Here is a 23,185-nt window from a genome sequence, read left to right as displayed (position 1 = left end):
TAAAAGTTAAAAATCCATACCCATATATTGCTTGGTCCTCAGGACTTGGCTGAAGAAATATTCTTGTTGCTGGTTTTGAATGTACAACTGCATATATAGATATATAAATTAAAAAACAAACTTAGAATCTGCTTTACTTTAGTCCTCAATAGTAAAAAAAATGATATATCAGAAATTGAATACATTTTACTTAAAATAATTAGTATTAATATCTGTGTCTTTTCTCCTAGTATAGAATGTATAAGATAACTATAGCTGAACTTCTATTTGTTAAGTATGCAATTCCCCAAAAGAGAATACCTTTTCTATTTGCAATAATTTCCAAAGATGCAGCAAAATCACAATGTAGCACATCAAAATGAACAAATTTTTGGCACCCATCCAATGTTCTTATTCAACCTCTAATATTATAGTTATATATTTTAGTCATAGTTTTAATTATTGGATTTGTTATATATTGTTTACTGTTGTTGTGAGATGCCCCGAGTCTTCGGAGAGAGGCGGCATACAAATCTAATAAATTATTATTATTATTATTGTTGTTGTTGTTGTTGTTGTTGTTGTTATTATTATTATTATTATTATTATTATTATTATTATTATTATTATTAGAAACATAGAAACATAGAAACATAGAAGACTGACGGCAGAAAAAGACCCCATGGTCCATCTAGTCTGCCCTTTTACTATTTCCTGTATTTTATCTTACAATGGATATATGTTTATCCCAGGCATGTTTAAATTCGGTTACTGTGGATTTACCAACCACGTCTGCTGGAAGTTTGTTCCAAGGATCTACTACTCTTTCAGTAAAATAATACTTTCTCATGTTGCCTTTGATTATTATTATTATTATTATTATTATTATTATTATTATTATTATTATTATATGCCTTAATATCTCAAAGAAAATTTCAAAAACATTCTATTCTACTATAAACCAGTATATAAATTGGTTTACATATTAGACTAAGACATTTTTATTAACCACAGTTTATTGATAAAACACAATTGTTTATTGATAAAACACAATTGGCTAGATTTATAGACTATATTAAGGTAAAGACAAATTATATTTTGGCTTAACATAAATGTGTATAACAGATCAATATTAATTTTACTTAATGAATAATAACTTTCCCCCTCCACTTAGACTGTTTCTTCAACAAATTTCTACAATGGGTCACCAAATATGCTAAAACATAGCTTAATTTCATCACTGATGATTGAGCACCCAGTAGGCCACTCCATAATTCATGTAAAATATTAAAATATTTCCAATTGTTGCTTCCCACCCAGTACATTTGGGCAGAGTAGGTGTGTTTCAGATCTCCTCAATTTAATATTCTCATCTTGTAGAACTCCAACGTGTGAGAGTAGCTTAGAGCAGTGATTTTCAACCTTTTTTGAGCCGCGGCACATTTTTTACATTTACAAAATCCTGGGGCACACCACCAACCAAAATGACACAAAATGACACCCTAAGACACTCTCCTCTCTTTTTCCATCCCTGTCTCCTCCCCACTTTTGTGTGTGTGTGTATATACACACTCTTGAACCATTTCCAAAAGCAGGTGACGGCTGGGGGGTTTTTTCTCTCTTATTCTTTGGGTGCTTTTTATCATATGCTTTAAATCAAGTCACTTCTCTCTTTTGTTTCTCTCTTTCCTCTCATTCTCTGTCTCAATCATTTTCTCATTTCTCTTTTTTCCTCCCCTTTTTGCTCATTTCTCTTTCTCTCCCTTCCTATCCTTTTCTCTCTCTCTCTTGCTTTCTTGCTCTTGCTTTCACTCTCTTTCTCTCTCTTTCTCTCTCTCTTGCTTTCTTTCTCTCTCCCTCTCCCTCGGGAAAAATTTGTGAGACCGGAACCTGAGCTTTCTTCTTTGCGGCACACCTGACCATGTCTCGCAGCACACTAATGTGCCACGGCACACTGGTTGAAAAACACTGGCTTAGAGACATGATGGCAAAATCTATGGCATGTGTGCCAAAGGGGGCATGCGGAGCCCTCTCTGCGGGCATGCAAGCCATCGGCTAGGTAAGCTCTGCCTGCATGTACACTTGCCTCCCACCGGCCAGCTGTTTTTGGGTCTCTGCCCTGCATGTGGGAGAAGCATGTGGGGGGCACACACATATGGGGGCAGGGGGCCTACTTTTCTCCTCACTTTTTGCCCCCCATGCCTTACAAGATCTTTGGAGATTCCCCCCCCCCCCCAGCACTGTTCTGGGATGCAAAGCTTCCCCCCACAAGCGCTGTTTTGGGATGTGAGGCTTCCCCCCCTCTAGTGTGCTGTTTTGGGGATTTGAAGTCAAAATGGGGGATTGCACGTACATGCGGAGGGAGGGTGCAGGGGCAGGGCACACGGGAAGGGCATTGCATTATGGGTGTGGGGATGTGTTAGCCATCACTGGCTTTGACGGTTCAATTGCCTGAAGAAGGAGGAAAGTGGACTCTTATTATTCAGTCCTATGCATAGTTCCCTCTAAGCTGAGCAGTGAGCAATCGCTCACTTAAAAATCATCATCAACTCAGAGTTTTCCAAACCTGCCCAGAAGCCGAGAGGGAAAGAGTGAGAGGGAAGGAGAGAGAGAGGAAGAGAGGAAGAGAGAGAAACAGATAGAAAAAAGAGAGGAAGGAAAAGAGAAAGAAAAAGAATGGGAGTAAGGAAGAGAGAAAGAAAATCAAAATCTAGTTTGAAACTAGCTCAACTATTTAAGTGGCATTTTGATATTGATAGAATTGCCCTATTATGAGCTCACTGCTATAGACACACAGTACAGTATTTTATTTTGAAATTCTCTGAGGCAAAACAGGGTGGGGTTTTTTATTTGTTTGTTTGTTTGTTTATTAATTATTTCTGTGCCGCCCAATCCTGAAGGGACTGCCGCTCAGACACTATACTTTTCCGCCCACCCCCCCAAAAAATTAGAGGGAACACTGGTCCTATGAATCACTAATCAAATGGTGTAACTACATATTGAAAACCAAAATGTCTCGTTACCGAATCTAAAGGATCTCAAAAGAAAGCAGCACTAACCTGGCGGATCATCTTGGTACTTCACTTGAATATTTGCCTCTGGTATTAAAGCAGCGGTGGAATCCACAGGGGGTCGAAAAGGGGTGGGCATTGCTCCCATCTTGGAAAGTCTATTGGTTGGGTCTTCTTTTGCACTTAATACAAAACATCAGACATGGTTAAGAACAATTCAAAGATTCTGTGCCGTAACAAAAAATAAAGGACAGCACGGTATGAATTTCACCTCGTTTTTTCCTTTAGCTTTTCATTTGAAGAATGGCACTCCACATCAGAGTGATGGGGCCTTCTGTCATCCTGAGGTGAGCAAGATCGGTTGGACTCTATTTCTGAAATATCTGTTGGGAGAACAGATCTGGAAAAGTTACCGCCACCACCTGTAATTTTAATGTTTCTTGACGTACATGCATAATAAAAGGCTTTGAATACTGACAGCAAAAAAAATACTTTCTGAAATTAAAGAAAACAGATGTTATGAGGTATTCCTACTAGGAAACTAAACACTCTGAGCAGAAAATTAAACCACTTTAACTTTGCTTACCAAACAGATCTAAACTTAAGATAGAGATTTCTTAGCGTTTCTTCTTCATTCAACAAGCCTCGTTCAGATGAAGCCTTTGAAAAAATGGTCGCATCAGATAATCTGTGGCAATCCTTAGGGCTGGCATAAAAATTATGACCAGTCACTTGAAAGCCGCTGTGGTAGTAGCTTCCAGGGAGATGGAAATATCCAGATTGTCACTTCTTATTGTGCAGTTATCTTGGAAGTCACTAGAGCAGTAAGGCAGCATTCTTCTCTTGAAGCCTTAGGCCTAAATAGATATCTATCTCTTGATATTCTGGGACATATCCAAAGACAGGCAGAGGAAGTATGCACAATCCATGGATACATGCCACACGTGGCCCCTAGCACTGTTTTGACCCAGAAATCAGGATCTTGGAGGGTTAAGGGAAAAGATTTATATTCTAAACTTTATAGCAGTCACCTGGCACCTTAAAGCACTTGATTTCCTTTAAACTTTAAGGCAGTGGTGTCCAACCCTTTCCAGCTCCGCAGACCAGCCTCTGCGATGGTGGCAGGCTGGGTAGAGGGGATGGTTCAGTGCTAATGGAGCTTTGTGCGCAATGGAGCTAATGGAGCTTTGCGCATGCCCACTGCTTGTGCAAATGGAGTTTCATGCACTGTCCTGCTTGCCCGACGCTTTTGCGACTCAGTTCCCAATGGGTCATGGCCCAGGGGTTGGGGACCCCTACTTTAAGGCATTCCTTTTGCTTTAAAGCCCATCAAAAGCAAATTAAACTTTATAAATCCCCATGCATTATGCATAGTAATAGAATATTAATTAATTAATTTATTATTTATTTATTTACTGCATTTGTATACAATTAGAATTCTTTATTGGCCAAGTGTGATTGGACATACAAGTCACCAGTCTTCTTTTTTTCTCAGAGGTCTCCTGAGACCAAACAAATTATAAGGATGATCTCAGCACTGGGAAGAAAATACTTCCTGTCACCAGAAGCAACCTTAGATTCATTGATTTTTTAGTCCCGCTTTCAAAACAAGTGGAAAGGAGCTATCCACTTCAAAGGGATTCTGGCTTTTTATTTTTATTTTTAGGAAAACTGGGTAAGGTATGCCTGATATTGTCTGCTTGAGCCATTAATTCCTGTCAATAATTATGAGCATTTACTGGATATATAAATATGAAAGAAAACTGATATATATGAAATAGCACAGGATAGACAGTAGGCTTATTTAGAAGTACAGTGATACCTTGTCTTACAAACTTAATTGGTTCCAGGACGAGGTTCTTAAGGTGAAAAGTTTGTAAGACAAAACAATGTTTCCCATAGGAATCAATGGAAAAGTGATTAATGCGTGCAAGCCCAAAATTCACCCCTTTTGCCAGCCGAAGCTCCCGTTTTTGCACTGCTGGGATTCCCCTGAGGCTCCCCTCCATGGGAAACACCACTTCTGGACTTCCGTGTTTTTGTGATGCTGCAGGGGAATCCCAGCATCGCAAAAATGGGCGCTTCACTGGCAACGGAAGTCCGGAAGTGGGGTTTCCCAGCGAAGGGAGCATCAGTGAAATCGCAGCATCACAAAAACACCAAAGTCCTCGAAACCCCATCTCTGGACCTCTTTGTTTTTGCAATGCTGCGATTTCACTGAGGCTCCCCTCGCTGGGAAGCACCCCCTCCGGACTTCCGTTGCCAGCAAAGCGCCCGTTTTTGTGCTGCTGGGATTCCCGTTGGGATTCCCCTGTTGGGATTCCCCTGCAGCAACACAAAAACACAGAAGTCCGGAGGTGGGGTTTCCCATGGAGGGGAGCCTCTGGGAAATCCCAGCAATGCAAAAACGGGTGCTTTGCTGGCAAGTCTGGAAGCGGGGCATCCCAGCAGCGGCGGTGGGTTTGTAAGGTGAAAATAGTTTGTAAGAAGAGGCAAAAAAATCTTACACCCCGGGTTTGTATCTCGAAAAGTTTGTATGATGAGGCGTTTGTAAGACGAGGTATCACTGTATTTGCTATGAGCAACATGGAAAATAAAACATGATATGAAACATATTTATTCTATATCTTATTCCTGCAGGGCTCATTAATTGTTTAAATATGATGCCCAGAAACTTGGTCATGTCCCTTGCCTCAAAAATCTGGTCATGATTAAGAGACTGTTGTTTTCCCACACAACAAACTCAAAGATTTTGCATACTGACATCCTTTTAAATCTATTTAGGATGCAACATTCTACAGATAGATGATGCTCATAGCTCTTTTGAAAGCCATTAAAACATTTTTTTACTGTTTAAAAAGCCCATTTGGCTTCACTTTCAACCTCTTACCTTCCATTTCTGACTCGCTGTCCTGCATGGTAGGGATGTTAATTAGAGTTTGTCTTCTGTCTCTCATAACCACCAGCTGGAGTTTTCCTCTGGATTTCTCAATCAGTTTTCTAGCATCTGATAAGGACATATTCTCCGTCACTGTACCATTGATCTGAATATGTAAAACAAACAGATTTATATCTGAAGTTCAAAGAGTTTCCACCCAGTATTTGAAAATAGGCAATTAAAATAACAAGGCAATATGTTTTTATATCCCCATTAAGAAATTAATGTTTCTTTGTGCACTGACATACTTTGAGGATGATGTCCCCTTCGTGCAAATTGCCGTCCTTTGTTGCCAGGCCAGTACTAGTCATTTCTTTGATAAAAATCTGACTTCCAAGCCGCAGGCCATATTCTGCAAGAGGAATAGGAAAACAGAGTTTTGCAATTTATCAAATTGCATACTAGCAATTTCTAAACTTTGTTTTTAAGAAGGATCTATCAGTTTTTTCACCAGAAGCTTTCTGTCCCTGCAATTCCCACATTTTAGACTGAGGGTGTAACTTATGATCCATAAATCAAAGATAGTCTACAAGTTAAATTTGGCTATTCTGGGTCTCACTAACAGGTTAACTAGCATAATTCAAGTAGGCACCATATAGAGTTGGCAGATTATACAGTGTTCCCTCGATTTTCGCGGGTTTGAACTTCGCGAAAAGTCTATACCACTGTTTTTCAAAAATATTAATTAAAAAATAGTTCAGTTTTTTTCCCTATACCACGGTTTTTCCCACCTGATGACGTCATATGTCATCGCCAAACTTTCATCTGCCTTTAATAAATATTTTTTTAATACACTTTAATAAATAAACATAGTGAGTAATAATCTAAATAGTTGCTAAGGGAATGGGAAATTGCAATTTAGGGGTTTAAAGTGTTAAGGAAAGGCTTGTGATACTGTTTGTAGCCAAAAATAGTGTATTTACTTCCGCATCTCTACTTCGCGGAAATTTGACTTTCGCGGGCGGTCTCAGAACGCATCCCCCGCGAAAATCGAGGGAACACTGTACTCAAAAAACAACTTGTATAGCCACAATTTACTGCATTGTACCATATTAACTTTCAACATTGCAATGATCTGGAATATATTGAAATTCAGACAAAATTCAAACATGGGATTGTATCACCAGATCATCCAATCTGATTTTCCAGAGCAGGAGAATACATTCCATCCGACCTTTGTTCAAAAGTATTTGATGAACAAAAGATAGTTTGCCTATTCAGATTGTTTATTCCATTATCAACTGTTTCTGTTATCAGAAACCACCTTTCTCACAATTGGTTATATGCATTTTCTTGTAAACGTGAACCTACAATTCAGTTCTTTATCTCTCCAAAGTGCAGAGAATAAATGTATATGGCACCTGTTTCATGTTTTTGATGATGATTATCATACTGCCTACTAAAATTATCTTTTTATCTTTTCTTTGGGCATTTTCAATTTATTGATCTAAGAACTTGACTTCTCAGTGCTTCTGGGTGTATTCCAAAGATAACTGGATAATGACTTAAGGGATGGTCTCTCATTTCCAGAGTCATTATTTATTACATATAACCTGAGAAAAATTGTTTAAGTACAAGAGCACTCTCTCTCTCCCTCCCCCCATCTCAAAAAACCACTGTTTTGCAGATTTATGGATGCATCAAAAAAGAGATACTAAGCAAACAAACCTCAACCTATTAATAACATAAAATCTGGGGGATTTTTTTACATTCTACTTTACTGTGGAAATAATTTATTTTGAGACTGATCTATACAAAATAACAGCACAAACAAAACAAAACAAAAGTTTAACACTGATGGAAGAATATGGGAATCTATATCAGGGAGCATCACATTTGGAAATTTGGAAGCTCAATATGTGCTTTCAGATAAAATGGTTGCAGGTTGGATACAGCTGATTAAAGATCACTGGCTAGCAGCTATCCACTGTTTTATTTTCTACGAAAATATTTAGGCTCTACAAATGGCCCACAGACATTGCTGGGAATGAGGTCTACTCTGTACCATGCTAAATTCCTATAAAATTAGGTAGAGGAAGAACAAGGGACAAATCACCAGGCACCCTACTGCCCCCCCACTGACAACTCAATGGCTATTGGTACATAGGGTTTTTTTCCCCACATGGTGCCCTCCAGATACATATACAACTACAATACAACTACACCCCGATGTCCAAACTGCTCCTACCCTACTGGCCTTCCTTAAGACCATGAAGACCTGGGAGGCCATGAACTAACAACCGATAGGGCCACACTCTATGAATGGTATATATGTATGGGATTATGACTATTTTATAATTAATGGGTTTCTTTTAAATACGGGGTTTTAGAGTTTTTGATTATGTTTGACTTCTTTTTATTGTTCTGTATCTATTTCTATTTCTTTTTATATTATTATTGTAAGCCGCCCTGAGTCCTTCGGGATTGGGCAGCATAGAAGTCAAACAAACAAACAAACAAACAAACAAACAAACAAACAGGTAAGTAAGCAAACAAGCAAACAAACAAACAAACAAACTTGGCAATCTCTCTTTAAGTTACAGGTTGTCTTTTTTCAGAAGGAAAAAAATGGTTAAAACATCAACAAAATTGAGTTTTGAATCAATGATAGTAAGACAACAACAAAAAAAAGGCAAGTGGACACATTTCTTCAACCTGTATTTTAGAACTTGCCTTCGTTTGATTTGCTTTTGGTGAGAAGAATACTAACGGGCTCTTCCTGTGTTGTATAGTCGTATGGGTCAGAGGCAGGACTGTGGGCACTCAGCCTATCTTTGCTACCACTCTTTGTTTCCCTCTCACGCGGAGGGTCAGGGCGAGACTGCCAGTCATAATCTCTTGGCAGACTCCTGCCTCCATCATACCCATAGTCATAGGCATCATATCGATCAACACTCCGCCCTCTGCTTCGGGGCCGTTGGTATTCACGGTCCAAGCTTCTCTCCCTATCCATGCTGCGGCCCCGGTTTCGATCTCGACTGTAGCTGCGTTCTCTGCTGTGGTTGCGTCCTTTATTGGGGGCCATTCTGTAGCCCCGGTCAAGGTTGTCTCCCCAGCTCTGGCTACGGTCTGCATTTCCCGCATTCCAACTCCTCTCAGTGTAGCCACTCCGAGTGCTACGACCGTCAAACTCTGCACGATCATCCACGGCCTCGAAAGCTCTGCAGTCGTAGTCGAGGGACGGGCTGCGTTGAACTGCGGGGACTTGTACCTTGTGTGGCCTTTTCACAACCTGTTTCCAGGATATAAGAACAAAGTTGCCTTTTTAGAAAGGAGTCAATTGTTTTATTCAGGTGCTCCTTGACTTACAAACATTTGCTTAATGACCATTAGTGTTGTACATACTCCTGATCAGTTGGAGGATGAAGATATTGAGGACTCGGATTCAGATAGCGTTTATGAATTAGTGGAGGGCCCAGGGTTACAGATAGTAGAACAGGTGGGAGGCCAGCCACAGGATGGGGCTATGAGTTCAGGATCTAGCGAGGGAGAACCAGATGCTCGCTGGGTTAACCCTAAATTCAGAAGGGTTCAAAAACATAGAGAACATAGGTCTGGAAGAAGATATTAAGGAGAGGAATGGGTTAAATACTGCAGTGATGTATTTGGCATGTCAGGGGGTCAGTGGAGAAGAAGGGATGTGTTTTTGCTGGGCTAAAGTAAGTAAAAGTAGTTCTGTGTTGTTAACTGTCAGTTCTGTTGTTTTTCAAAGTTATGCTGTTAGGAAAATTAATCTTGTTAAGTGGAGCAGGAGGAGGAATGTGAGAAATGCAACTAAGAGAGATAACGGACCGAGTGCATGTACAGAATGTGTTTGAATTACAGGAGAGCAGAGAAATAAATGGAGTTTCTTTATTCATGAAACGATGCATTTAATAAGAGTTGTTTGTAATTGCTAAAGTTCTACCAGAAACCAGAACAATTAGCAGTTACGTCGGTGCTGGAAAAAGTGACTTATGACCAGTCTTCGCATTTACAATTGTTGCATTGTCCTCATAGTTGTGCAATCAAAATTTGGGTGGTTGGCAACTAACATGGATTGATGAAGGCTATGGTGTCCCAGGGTCATATGATCGCCTTTGTGAATTCCCCAAGAGGCTTCTAACAAGCAAAGCAGATGGAGGAAGCTGGATTCCCTTAATGATTACATGATTCATTTAACGGCCATGACAAAAGGGTTACGAAATCAGTCCTGACTCACTTAATGACTGCATTGCTTAATCACGGATGCTCAGAAGGCTTTTATGCCTAAGGTAGGATTAGAACTCCATTTCCTGGTTTCTAGGCCAATACCTTAACATTAGGCAAAACTGGTACTCTCGCTGGTCTCTTTCTTCCACAAATAAATAATAATAAACTTACAATGACAGCAGTTTTCCCACTTTTTCTTAGTTGCTGCACAGCAAATGCATGGGCCACATTTTCCATGGGTGTGCCATTAACCATAACAACTCTGTCATTCTCTCTGGAAAAGAAGCAAATAATTTCTTTTTTAAAAAACAGGACCAAATTAATTCTATTCTGGTTGAAAAGGTGGAGATGCAAGCTATAACGAAAGTCATAATAGAATTTACACCAGAACTTCTCCTCCTGGGAATATTTAAAAAAGAAACATAGAAACATAGAAGACTGATGGCAGAAAAAGACCTCATGATCCATCTAGTCTTCCCTTATACTATTTCCTGTATATTATCTTAGGATGGATATATGTTTATCCCAGGCATGTTTAAATTCAGTTACTGTGGATTTACCAACCACGTGTACTGGAAGTTTGTTCCAAGGATCTACTACTCTTTCAGTAAAATAATAATTAAAAAACATGTTACTTTTGATCTTTTCCCCAACTAACTTCAGATTGTGTCCCCTTGTTCTTGTGTTCACTTGCCTATTAAAAACACTTCCGTCCTGAACCTTATTTAACCCTTTGACATATTTAGAAACATAGAAACATAGAAGTCTGACGGCAGAAAAAGACCTCACGGTCCATCTAGTCTGCCCTTATACTATTTTCTGTATTTTATCTTAGGATGGATATATGTTTATCCCAGGCATGTTTAACTTAAATTTAAATATTTAAATGTTTCGATCATGTCCCCCCTTTTCCTTCTGTCCTCCAGACTATACAGATTGAGTTCATACAGAATACAACAGAAATATATTAAATATTTGATACTACATATTACCACTGCAGCCAGGATAGTTTTTGCACAGTTTTGTAAAAACCCAGAAAGTAAAATAATTAACAAGAATTGTGGTTGTGCTGAAATGGACAGACTAACAATAGAATTAGGGATTATTATAATATTTGGGACCGATGGTATCAGTGGATTGAAACTAGGAAAAAGGAAAATAATAATAGCAAAAAAATATATGCATAATTAGTTAAATACAAATGTGTTTGTAATAATGATAAATGTAATACGATAATATGCTTAAAACAAATATGGAAGTTCATAACAATGTAATGAAGAATTGTTCAAGGTATTATTGTAACATTTATTTTAAAGAAAATATTTGAAAATTAATAAAATTTAATTTAAAAAAAAGAAAAAAAAACATGGGGATCTGCCTAATTCTGCCACAACTGCCTGTCCACATAGGAAAAAATCTCATGTAGCTCTTTACTGCTCCCAGATTGTCCCCTTTGGCCTTTCATTCCCCCAAAACACTGTGGAGAAACAATTTTCCCTCTGTTTTGGTCATGTGGACCCATAACAAAATTGCACTGATCCTATTGGGTTTGCTTATAAATATATACTTTCAACTGATAGAAGGGAATATTCGCAGTTCAGTGTTGAATTATGGGATGCTTGGTGCTCTCTGAGCTTGGTGGTTTTTTTGCAGACATTTTATCATAAGTGCACCAATGATTTCACCTAGTTTGGTAATAATATGTCTGCAAGAAAACCACCAAATTTAGAGAGCACCAAGGACTATTATACATTCTCTTTCATTACGGGAATCATAGCTGATTACTGCATGTCGTTTAATACAAATACTACTTTGTGACGTAAGCAATGTTGAAGAACTAAATTTATGGATCAAATAATAATAACCAGGAAACCAAACATAAGAATACAGTAATGGCATTTTCCCATTTCTTTTCTTTGGCTATAATGAGAAATACTGTGGTCATCATCATTATCCCCAAAAGGTCAGAAACAGAAACAGCCAGAAGTTTCAGAATGCTGCAAACTATGGTAGAACAATAAATTATTCCCTAAATTTAAAATCTTTTATTGCACAGGTCACCAACCTGTGGTCTGGACCACTAGTGGTCTGTGAGAAAAATTTGGTGGTCCATGGAGAAATCTTGCATTGGCTGATATGGCTGAGAGCAATTAATCCAGTCCAGGAAGAAGAAAGGAAAGGAAAGGAAAAGAAAGAAAGAAGAGGAAAGGGAAAGGGAAGGGGACTGCGGCTATAGTTCTGGAATATAGGACTGATTTTCCCAACAAAATCAGCAAGCTACTGTGAAATAAGCTTCAATTATTTTGTAATAATTACATTACCTTTAATAATTTTGTTACAATTAAACAACCTTTAAATATTTTGTTATGATTAAATGAGCATTTATGATATGGGTATAATTAAATAAGCATTTATAATTTTAATATATTAAATAGGTGCATTTCATATTAATAAAACGGATGTTGGGGGAAAGATCAAAAGCAACATGAGAAAATATTATTTTACTGAAAGAGTAGTAGATCATTGGAACAAACTTCCAGAAGACGTGGTAGATAAATCCACAGTAACTGAATTTAAACATGCCTGGGATAAACATATATCCATTGTAAGATAAAATACAGAGAATAGTATAATGGCAGACTAGATGGACCATGAGGTCTTTTTCTGCCGTCAGACTTCTATGTTTCTATGTTTCTATGTTCTCTGCTCATTATTTTACAAATGTATTTATCTTTTTAAAAATCCTATTGGTGGTCTGCAGGACTTAAAATTATTAATTTGGTGGTCCGCGGGATTTAAAAGTATGACCTTGGTGGTCTCTGACATCCAAAAATTTGGGGACCTCTATTCTATTGTAAAGCTCTCATATAGGTAAGGAGAACTGGGCGGTAGCTTGCTTGCTTGATTATTTTTGCTTGTTTGTTTGTTGAATTTTTATTCCGCCTAACTCCGGAAGGACTCTGGGCGGCAATAAAAATAAAATAAATAGCTACTTTTGTATAAACAACTACTGTATATGGAAGGTGAAAGTTTAGAAACAGTTTGTTTTACAAATAAATTGTCAATGCATCAAAGGAGGAAGAGGTTAAGGTAGAACAACTTACTGAAGCAATCCATCAGCTGGGCCACCTGCAAGGACATCAGAAACAACTATAGATGTTTCACCATTTTCAAAATGAGGGTTGTCTCTGCCACCAGAAACTGCAATACCGAATCCTCGTTTTGAGTCCTGAAAGAAAAAAAAAGCACACTAGACCTTTAGCAAACAAAGAACAATTCCCTCTCCCCAAATTATATTCAACAATTCATACTTAATTAAGGATATATTAGAAAACCGTAATAATAATAATTAATAATAATTTATTAGATTTGTATGCCGCCCCTCTCCTCACCATGACATATAAGAATCAGTTTACTTCAGCTTCAACCGCAACAACACAAGAGCACGCAACAGGTTCAAACTTAATATCAACTGCTCCAAACGTGACTGTAAAAAATATGACTTTAGCAATCGAGTTGTTGAAGCGTGGAACTCATTACCAGACTCCATGGTGTCAACCCCCAACATTTTTCCCTTAGACTTTCCACAGTTGACTTCTCCAGATTCCTTAGAGGTCAGTAAGGGGCGAGCATAAGTGCACTAGTGTGCCTTCCGTCCCCTGTCCAATTGTCTCTCGTATATTTTATATATCTTTTCTCCCATCCATATATCCTTCCTCTACTCTTCATTGATGTATTCTATTCTCATATCTCTTCTTCTATCCCTTCCCTGATATTTACTACTACACGTTTTTATTCTCCTTAACTTTCAATTTGTATTGGACAAAATAAATAAATAAATAAATAAAATTTGTATTTTACTCCTTTTTTATTTTTTGTCTTTTATTTTTTAAATTCTGCTTCTTTAAAAGATCTAATAAAAAACTAATGGACTCCCCTCTTACCTTTAAGAAAATTTAAAAAAAAACCACATTTAAAAAGGGCTTGGCCATGTTTGATAACAGCTTTTACCCAAAATATGGCAACATTAGGTAGCAAAAGCCCTCCGAGAAGAAGACATATATACTGTCTTCATCTCTACTTGGAAATTCTTTTAATAAGAGAATCAATTAATGCAGCGTGCATTATAAAAAGTACAGAATAATAAGATGTGTTACATATTAGGTTGGAGTTTTTTTAATGTCAATGTTGCCTACTGTGATAAAATCTGAACTGCGGGAAGATGGAGCAATAATGTAGAGTCCCTGCTGGAAGTCTGACTGGATTACGAATCTCATCTATGCTGACCATGATGTACATATGCTGATATTTTAAAAACCATTTAAATACAATTAGAATTGGGAAGGCCTTGGTGAAGAGTGGACTCAAGAGCCCCACTGAATAACACACCTCAGATAGCAGAGTATGGAATCCCTGACTTTGTGGGTAGCCAGAGAGAGAAGGAAAGACACATTTTTTCAGTCTTTCTCTCCATTACTTCAATGGTGTCTTCAGAAATCGAAGGAGAATTGCTGATCATCCAAAGATTGGCCAAAGAGCTTTGAGATTTCTACTTTCCTTCCACTCTATCTTCATGGTATATGGAGCATCCATTAATTTCTGGATGCTCCATGTGTTCTGCCTGACTGGCTCGGCAATGCGTAATAGTCCAATGAAAAGAAATCAAACACACACGTCCTCTGCTAATCAGCAAACTTGTATTAGATAAACAAAAATAGCTTACTCAAAAAACAGTTCTTAATGTCCGAAAACAATGCAAGGCTTACTTCAGCCGTATACAAAAAACACAGGGAAAAACAAACAAAGACAACCTGGAATGAGCAAAGACGTTTCAGGAGTCCTTTTGAATCTTTGAAGCAAACAGCAAGTCCCAGAGTTTTCACCTCCCACTTGTCTGAAAAAGCTGGGTTGAAAACTCCAACGGCACAGAAACTTCGAAGCAGGAACCACAAAACAATATAGATAAACAGCCTCAGTTTGCCTTGGCCTTTGTTCCCTTTTATCCCTTTAGCCCTCATTAAGGGAACCACACCCAGCCCAGGTGCTCCTATAATGATTTGTAATACTCCTTAAAGCGATCCCTTCTTTGCATAGCTCTTCGGCTACGTAGATTAATATATTGATCTGCAGAAGAACCCAGAGAAGAAAGACTGTCTGAGGGACTGCAGGCCAAATCCCCTGGGCTGTCTGCTGAATCCTGTGTCCCAGTAGCCTCGTCCTCCTGGCTGTCTGCCACATCTTCCTGGCTGTCAGCCAGGCTTTCACATTCACTTTGTGCCACGTCTCTCCCATCTGTGGGAGCAACGGCTGGCCCAGGCCCAAACACAACACCATGTACCATAAATCCTCAAGAACTAGGATGATGTAGAACAAAGATGAACTTCCATCCTTCCTTTCCCAACCCTACCATTTGTTTTTGCTTACCTATTTTCTTCTCCACCCACTCTTTTTCTACCTTGTCTCTTTGCCTCCTCACAACACTGCATCAATTTTCCACATACATGCTGGCTTTTCAGCATCCTTTTTCTTTTCTCCTTCTCCTGCTGAATTCCCGATCCCCAAAGCTAAGGTGTTTGCCTCCAAATGTCTATTTCCACATCGCAGAGTATGTCTTCTCCCTTTCCCAAAACTGCCTTCTACTGACTGTCTCATTACTGATTCCCAAGAAATCAGTCACTCGTCCTCCCTCAATGCTGCTGAAATTCTTTTTTTTTGTTGAGTGCCATTTCTTCAATGATTGTTCCTTTCTTCTTCATCACCTTTTAAAATTGCTTTCTGAATGCTTAACAACATTCCTTTATTGCTTTTCTCTTCGTGTTGTTTATCTTTTTAAATGCTATTTCTCCATTGAACGCAATATCCCCAAAGTGTATTATTTTCTCACTATTCCTAGTGTCCACTGATGTGTTGTCATCATGTTGTTGCTTGAAAAAACCTAATTTCTTACTTGGAAGTGCAGGTAGCAAACATTTTTAAGACCTGTAGTCATACTGAGATTTTTAAAATAATAGTAGTCATTTTTATTACAGTCACAGAACAGCATTACAAATAAGAAGCTTTTAAAAAAACAAATCTATAACATTTGAATAAACCATTGCATCCATAGTTGAAACCCATCTTGAATGAAATGCTAAATAAACAAGGGAGATTTAAATCAAAGTTCATTTGGTATTATTTTTTTTAAAAAAATATCTTTATTAATTATTTACAGAAGAAAAAAAGAAATTACATAAGATTACATAATTACATACATACACTCAAGACAAAATAAAGCATTATGCTTTATGCATGAGATGTTTTTGGTATCAGAACTTAGTAGTTGCACCTGCTAAATTGCAGGATAATTGGTTTTTGCAGATTATTCATTTATAACAATTTTTTTCCCTATTTATTAATACACATAAACCTCGTTAGATGGTATTTTTTAATATTGGCCCTCCAAGACTGTTGAGAAAAGTGCATTGCAATATGCTTAACAGTTACGTGGTGTTTTTAAATTATCTTTAGTTAAAATTTTGCAATTACATATTGTTTTCTATTAGACAGTCTTTGAGGAATGTCTGTATAGTACAGTAGTCAAAATTGATTCCATATTAACCTAAAACCATATGTTAGGCTTGTCCTGGGGGAAAAGAAGTACTTCCCTATAGACTAGGGAATTGCATGACAAATGAAAAATGTTTCTTACAGTGCGTACAAGAACACATTACACAATCTTGATTTACGAATGGCTTGGAACTACAGACAGAAGAGGGCTGCAGTAAGGTAGCATTTAAATCACTGAGCTACAAATTAAGAAGCTATCTGCCACAAATTCAGAAGATAAATATAGGCCTGTCACTCTTTCTTAGCCTCTGTGTCCGCAGCTAGTACTTTACAGATTTTTCAAAACATTCTGAAACTATTGTATAAATGGTAAGCAATCACAGAGGCAAGGTGGGTTAAAGAAGATACCTGATTTGAATCAGGATGGCTTGAAAAACCTCTGTAAAACGGAAACTATTAACTACAAAATCCAGATAGGCATACCCTGAGCCTCCTAAACCTCTATTAAATAATAATACCATTAGGTTTATCATATTTTTCAGAGTATAAGACACACTTTCTCCCCCACCTAAAAGAGGCTGAAAATTTGGGAGCATCTTATACTCCAAATGTAGCTTTTACTAAGCTTTTTCCCAAGTCTAACAAGTTGCTAACATGATCATCCACTAGCTAAGCCTACTTTTTTCATTGCTGCTCTGTCCGACAATCAGCTGGGCCTTTTTCAATCCTAGCAAGGTCCTAAAAAGTGAATGGAACTTCTGTTCTTTGCTAGCAAAGCGATCTTCCCTTTGCCTGCTTTTCTCATTGAGAGAGAGAGAGAAGTGAAGTGTTTTAGAAACTGCTTTTTATCCCACACCAGGGGATAAAAAGCAACTGTGTGTGCTCAAAAGCATCAAACTAATGTACTGAATCTGACAAGACTAAGGACTAGCCAGATAAATATTTGGGGTAGGCAGATTATTTTTTCCCTATTTTCCTACCACAAAACTAAGCTGCGTTTTATACTCCGGTATTGTCTTATACTCCGAAAAATGAAGTTTTTACACAACTCAGTGCTTTTTTAATTGTGTGAAGTTAAAATATGTACAATATTTCCAGACTGGACAGTCAGATTATGCCAAGAGCAAAACACGAATGTTCAATTGCACTTGAACCATTGCCATGAACCATATCTCAGCATGTAACTGGAAATGGTATATTCTAGGTCTGAGAGTTCTGAGTTAGGAGATAGCAGTGAAACGGCAACGTTGGTGGCAGTGAAGGCACAAAAAGGGGGAGGTAGACCCTAGAACAGTGATGGCAAAGCTTTTTTTCCTTGGGTATACTATTGAGCATGCATGAGTACTCATATCCATAATACAAATCTAATAAATAATAATAATAATAATAATAATAATGCTGCCTCGCCCTATGAATGCATGTATGACTCCTCCTACTCTCCTGATCCCCCGTTTCCCAACTTCCTGTGGGCCCAGTAGACTTGTTTTTTGCCCTTCCCATGCTCTGGACACTTTCTTGGAGCCTGGGGAGGGCACAAATGCCCTTCCCCACGCCACAGAGGTCCTCTAGAGGCTGAAAATACCCTTCCAGAGCCTCCGTGTGAGCTAAAAATCAGCTAGAAACATAGAAGACTGACAGCAGAAAAAGACCTCATGGTCCATCTAGTCTGCCCTTATACTATTTCCTGTATTTTATCTTAGGGTGGATATAGGTTTATCCCAGGCATGTTTAAATTCAGTTACTGTGGATTTATCAACCACGTCTGCTGGCAGTTTGTTCCAAGAATCTACTCCTCTTTCAGTAAGTAGGTGAGGTCTCCAGAACTGAGCACAGTATGTGGTCTCACTAGTGTTCTGATCTCTGGCTAAGGCCACTGTTAATTGGAATAAAGGCTTGCTAAATGCAGAGATTTGTAAAAACAAAACATCATCTTTATTTCTCTTCCTTCTGTTATAAACTGCGTCATCTCAGTATGCAGCCTCTCTTATCTCAGTCTTTAGTAGTTAAGGCAGCATAAACATCCTCAAAGCATTCCACCATTCATTTTAAAATTTATGGCTAGGCAGCATTAGCCCAGGGTAATTAAAACTGCAATTAAAAACACATAAACAAAGCTTACTTTCAGAGCCCCGGAAAGACACCTACATATTGCATAATAGCAGATTGAAAATTCCACCCTTCTTCTCCATTGACACCTGGATGTGATGAATTAATTACTTAATTAATTAACCCATTCCTCTCCTAATATTTCTTTCCTGACACTTGCTCTCTTCGCCTTTGCAAGCGTCTGAAAGAAGGATTTACCCATCTGAAATCTGTTCCTCCTTCACTTGAATCTGAACTCATAGGAACGTCCTGTGGTTGGTCTCCTCCGTCTTCCTCTGCCTGTAAATCAGGCCCTGCCACTAATTCATAAACAATTTTCAAATCAGAATCTGCAAAATCCCCAAACTGAACAGGAGTATATACAACAACTAGCGCTCTATACAGCGGGATCACAATCTCCCTCTCCCTGCTTGTTAAATCTTGAGCTATGCAGCCAAGCATTCTACTTGCTTTCACTACCGCCTGACCATTAAACTGCAGTTTCCATTGCTTTGACCACTTATCTAGTAAAGCTAAATCATTTGACATATTACAGATGCCTCCAGGAGTATCAACCCTATTACACAGTTTAGAGTCATCGGCAAATAGGCAAACGTTCCCTACCAAACCTTCCTTTATGTGCACTGTAGCTCAGCTAGGGGCAGTGGCTTTTGTGCCAGTAGATATGGCTCCATGTGCCATCTGTGGCATGCATGCCATAGGCTTGCCACCACTGCCCTAGGATAATAGGAGAAGGAGCAGGTGGGCTGACACTAGTTTGATCTAATGATTAAAGGCATCAGGTTAGAAGCAAGGGGTCCATAAAGTCTCACCTTAGCCATGAAAGCCAGCTGTATGACTTTGGGCCAATCACCACTCTCTCTTAGCCCAACCCACCTCATACGGTGGTTGTTGGGAGGGAAATAGAGGAGGGAGGAGTATTAGTTATGTTCACTGGCTTGAGTTACTTGTAAAAATAATAAAGTAGGATATTCTTATGTAAATAATAAAACACTGAGCTTGAATTCAAACGTATAAAGGGAAAAAGAAGCAAGGCGCTAGAATGACTAGAAGAAAGAAGAATAAAGGAATGTGGGCCATTTGTGTTATGCTACATTTGAATTTAAGTTAAGCAGAAGGAATCACTTCTAGTTCAAAAAGTTAATGACCAGTCCCCTTCATTCATCGCTCCAGGTAACCCAAAGGCAGGCAGTGGGGTGACTGGATCAGGTGTTGAGACTTGCCTCTGGGTCAGTGGCACGGCTGAGGGGGAGGCTTGTAGAGCCGCCTCCAGCTTTTTCTCCAGGGCCTTAATGCGTTTTTCGGCCTCCTTCAGGGATGAGGCTGAGGCTGGGGACTGTGAAGTCTTTGACTTCTCCTTGGCCTTCCCCTTGGGCTTGTCTTTGGCCAAGGTAGGGGAGGCTGCCCTCTCGTTCCCTGATTGCTCCTCCATGAGTACTCACACTTTTTGTGATTTCGAGGAGTCTCATGTGTTCAAGCCTTGAGAGCCTCGTTGCTCAGCAAAAAATAGCTACCGTCTTGTAGCCCAATAGCGCCTGAGCACTGAGGCTTGGTGACCTCTTCGCGCTAACCAGCTGCAGGAAGGGCTTCCGTTTGGTGCCTTTTGGGGTTGTGCAAGCAGCAACCCAACATGGCGGCCCCCATGCCGTTCGCGGCTTTTTTTTCCCCCATGGGGGGGGCGCTGCAGCTTCCAGCCACTCCGCGGCCTGTGGCAACTCCTGCTGCTTCCCAGGCGGCGTGCCCGCGGCCTCTCCGGCTTTGCCGGGGTTACTGGCAGTCACGGCGGCGGTGGCTCGCCCAGCGGCGTCCTTGGCGGCGGCTTGTTCGGCAGCCGCCGAACAGCTGAGAGGCGCGGCTCTGCTCTTTGCCTGGAGCCCGAGCGACAGCGCCTTCGAGCTTCCCAGTGGAGGGGGCGGACCCCCCCACCTTCAGCTCGCAGCCCTGGTCTGGCCACGGAGGTCAGGGACCCCAGGCTGGGTGCTCCTCTACGGGGTGTTCCCTCGGAGGGAATACAATACCCCTGAGGAAGATCGTTGGGGGTGTTGCCCGCAGAGGGCAGAGACCCCGTTCCTCTGTTCCTCTTCGATCTTCTCAATCTGAAACACAAAGAACAGGATTAAACAGGTCAAAAACAATTTCTAACTATTTTAATCTTTATTTAAACTCTTAACTCTAAGAGCAAAACTCAGTATGTCTCTACTCTGGGACTGAGTTTTTAAAACTGGGCTCATGGGAGCAGTAAGGGGGCGGTAGCTAATTATTATGCTAATTCTAACTCAGTTTCTACCAATAGGATTGGTATATTACCCATGTTGGACTCTCCTTCCAGATGCAGTGGAGAATTGTAAGCCTGCATTTGTTTCAATCTTCCCAAGTGTCTGCCAATGTGTTAGAAAGTCCCTCCTTTTAACCTTCCATGTGACCATCTTACACTGGTATCCGTTAGAGAAAACTATATCCTCGTTCTTTGGGTACAGTTCTTTTTCAAACTCTTCATTTAAATTTTGGAATTTAAACTTGGGCCTTTTTGTTAACCAAGAGCCCAAGCCCACCATTCTGTTTAAAAAACGATCCGATCGAAACCTTCCATTTAAGACAGTAAACCTAATAGGTGGAAATACAATTATTTCAGTATTCTGTAAGGGTCATAGTAAAGGAGCGGTTAATTGTCCAGCATTTCTGGATAATCTGTGCTCAGTTCAATTTCGAGACCTGTGAGCAGTCCCTCTCTTACATAAACCCCACTGTGAAATCAAAGACAAAAATACGGTTTGAGCAAACAGGTTTATCTGCATGCTGGAGGCCTTTACATATATTTCTGCTCAGTAAAAAGCAACAGCTGTATACACAAAAGCCAAGTGCTTGTGTCACACTGTAATTTGTAAGAGGAAAGGGCTGCTCATCACCATTTTTAAATTTTATTTGTGCCTTCAAATCACTCTTGATTCTTGGGGAATGTCTGAACTAGTTCCTGCAGTTTTCTTGGCAAGATATTCAGAAGTGATTTGCCTTGACCTTCTTCCTAGGCTGACAGTGAGTAACTCCTCCAAGGTCATCCCACTGGCTTTATGCTTAAACTGGAACTAGAACATATATCCCCTGGTTCTAGCCTGGGGTCTTAACACTACATCCAACTGCTCTATTTGCACTACCACTATCATTTTATTTTATTTGTTTATTTATTTTGTCCAATACACAATGAGGGTTTTAGTGGGTATATATCTACATACACATAGTAAAATACATGATGAAGGTTATAGAGGAGATACTCATAGTAAAATATATCTAAGAAATAATAGAAAAGAAGATATAGTAATAGAACATATCAATGAAAGAATAGAAGAAGAGATATAGGAATAGAAGAAAGGTATAGGAGAAATAGGAGAGCAATAGGACAGGGGACGGAAGGCACTCTAGTGCACTTGTACTCGCCCCTTACTGACCTCTTAGGAATCTGGATAGGTCAACCGTAGATAAACTCAGGGTAAAGTGTTGGGGGTTTGGGGATGACACTATGGAGTCCGGTAATGAGTTCTATCCTTTAATTTATATATTTCTTTGTATTGCATGAATGGGACAGCTGTCCCTTGTAGCAAATGAAGATTAACTTTGTAGCAAATGAAGATGAACTTTGATGATTTGGGGCAACAGTAACATTTACAAAAAATTATAGTGCTGAACACTGGACTCCTATATGTTCCAAAGAATGTAATTTGTTCCAAAACATTTCCTTCTTGATAATCAAAACTGAGTGCTGGAAAAGCCCAGAGGCTTGGTGGCATTTTAAACTGTGCTACTTCTTCCTTGGGTTATAGAGAACTGAACCTTTTTAAAAAGGTGGTTGTTATTTTAAAAAAAAAATTCTGGGTATTTTTCTTAGCCGTAAAAAAAATGAATTGTTAGCATTGCAAAGGAAATTACTGATGAAAATAAAGGAGGGTCTTGTTTAAAAATGTTTAAGCAATATACTTATCAGGGTTAAAGTATTAAAATTGGGAAATATCTTATTTATTAATATTCAGCGCAAAGAAGTTATTAGAAAATTATAAATAAATAATATGTTACCTTTTGTAAGGTCACTGTGTACTGTTCCCATATCAGCTCTTCCATGACTGGACCCTATGTATATATAGAGAAAAAAACAACATCAATTGAAAAAAGGGACTCTTTCCCAAAAAAAAGTGCTTCAAGCAGAAGAAATATTTTTACAGTTATAACAAAGTAATGTTTTTAAAGCCAAATTTAATAAGCATAGCTATGAGCAAAACAAATAGATACTTTCTGAATGTTACCAGACTGTTTCTCTACTTTCATACCTTAAACTTGTAATATAAATTACAGTATAAAGGTAGTAGCCAAAAATTTTAGAAATCTATATCTTTTTAAATCCAGGTCTAAGCAAATATCTAAGTAG

At 39.0% G+C, this 23,185-nt stretch overlaps 1 protein-coding gene across 2 annotated transcripts in view; it reads right to left on the bottom strand.

The window, feature by feature from the left end:
• TJP2 (tight junction protein 2) overlaps window positions 1-23,185 on the bottom strand; it is a 119,818-nt gene that overhangs the window by 21,315 nt on the left and 75,318 nt on the right. For both annotated transcript variants that reach the window (XM_070742639.1, XM_070742638.1), the window contains 9 exons: window positions 22,837-22,890; window positions 13,224-13,348; window positions 10,291-10,393; window positions 8,602-9,160; window positions 6,177-6,280; window positions 5,881-6,034; window positions 3,262-3,373; window positions 3,039-3,172; window positions 21-87 (listed from right to left, as the gene is read on the bottom strand). In XM_070742639.1, coding sequence (XP_070598740.1) covers window positions 21-87; window positions 3,039-3,172; window positions 3,262-3,373; window positions 5,881-6,034; window positions 6,177-6,280; window positions 8,602-9,160; window positions 10,291-10,393; window positions 13,224-13,348; window positions 22,837-22,881 — 1,403 coding nt within the window. In that variant the 5' untranslated portion in view covers window positions 22,882-22,890. The remainder of the gene's footprint in view (window positions 1-20; window positions 88-3,038; window positions 3,173-3,261; window positions 3,374-5,880; window positions 6,035-6,176; window positions 6,281-8,601; window positions 9,161-10,290; window positions 10,394-13,223; window positions 13,349-22,836; window positions 22,891-23,185) is intronic.

The sequence above is a fragment of the Erythrolamprus reginae genome, chromosome 2 (assembly GCF_031021105.1).
Source record: "Erythrolamprus reginae isolate rEryReg1 chromosome 2, rEryReg1.hap1, whole genome shotgun sequence".
NCBI classification, from domain to species: domain Eukaryota; kingdom Metazoa; phylum Chordata; class Lepidosauria; order Squamata; family Dipsadidae; genus Erythrolamprus; species Erythrolamprus reginae.
This window is presented reverse-complemented; position numbering and strand designations above follow the sequence as displayed.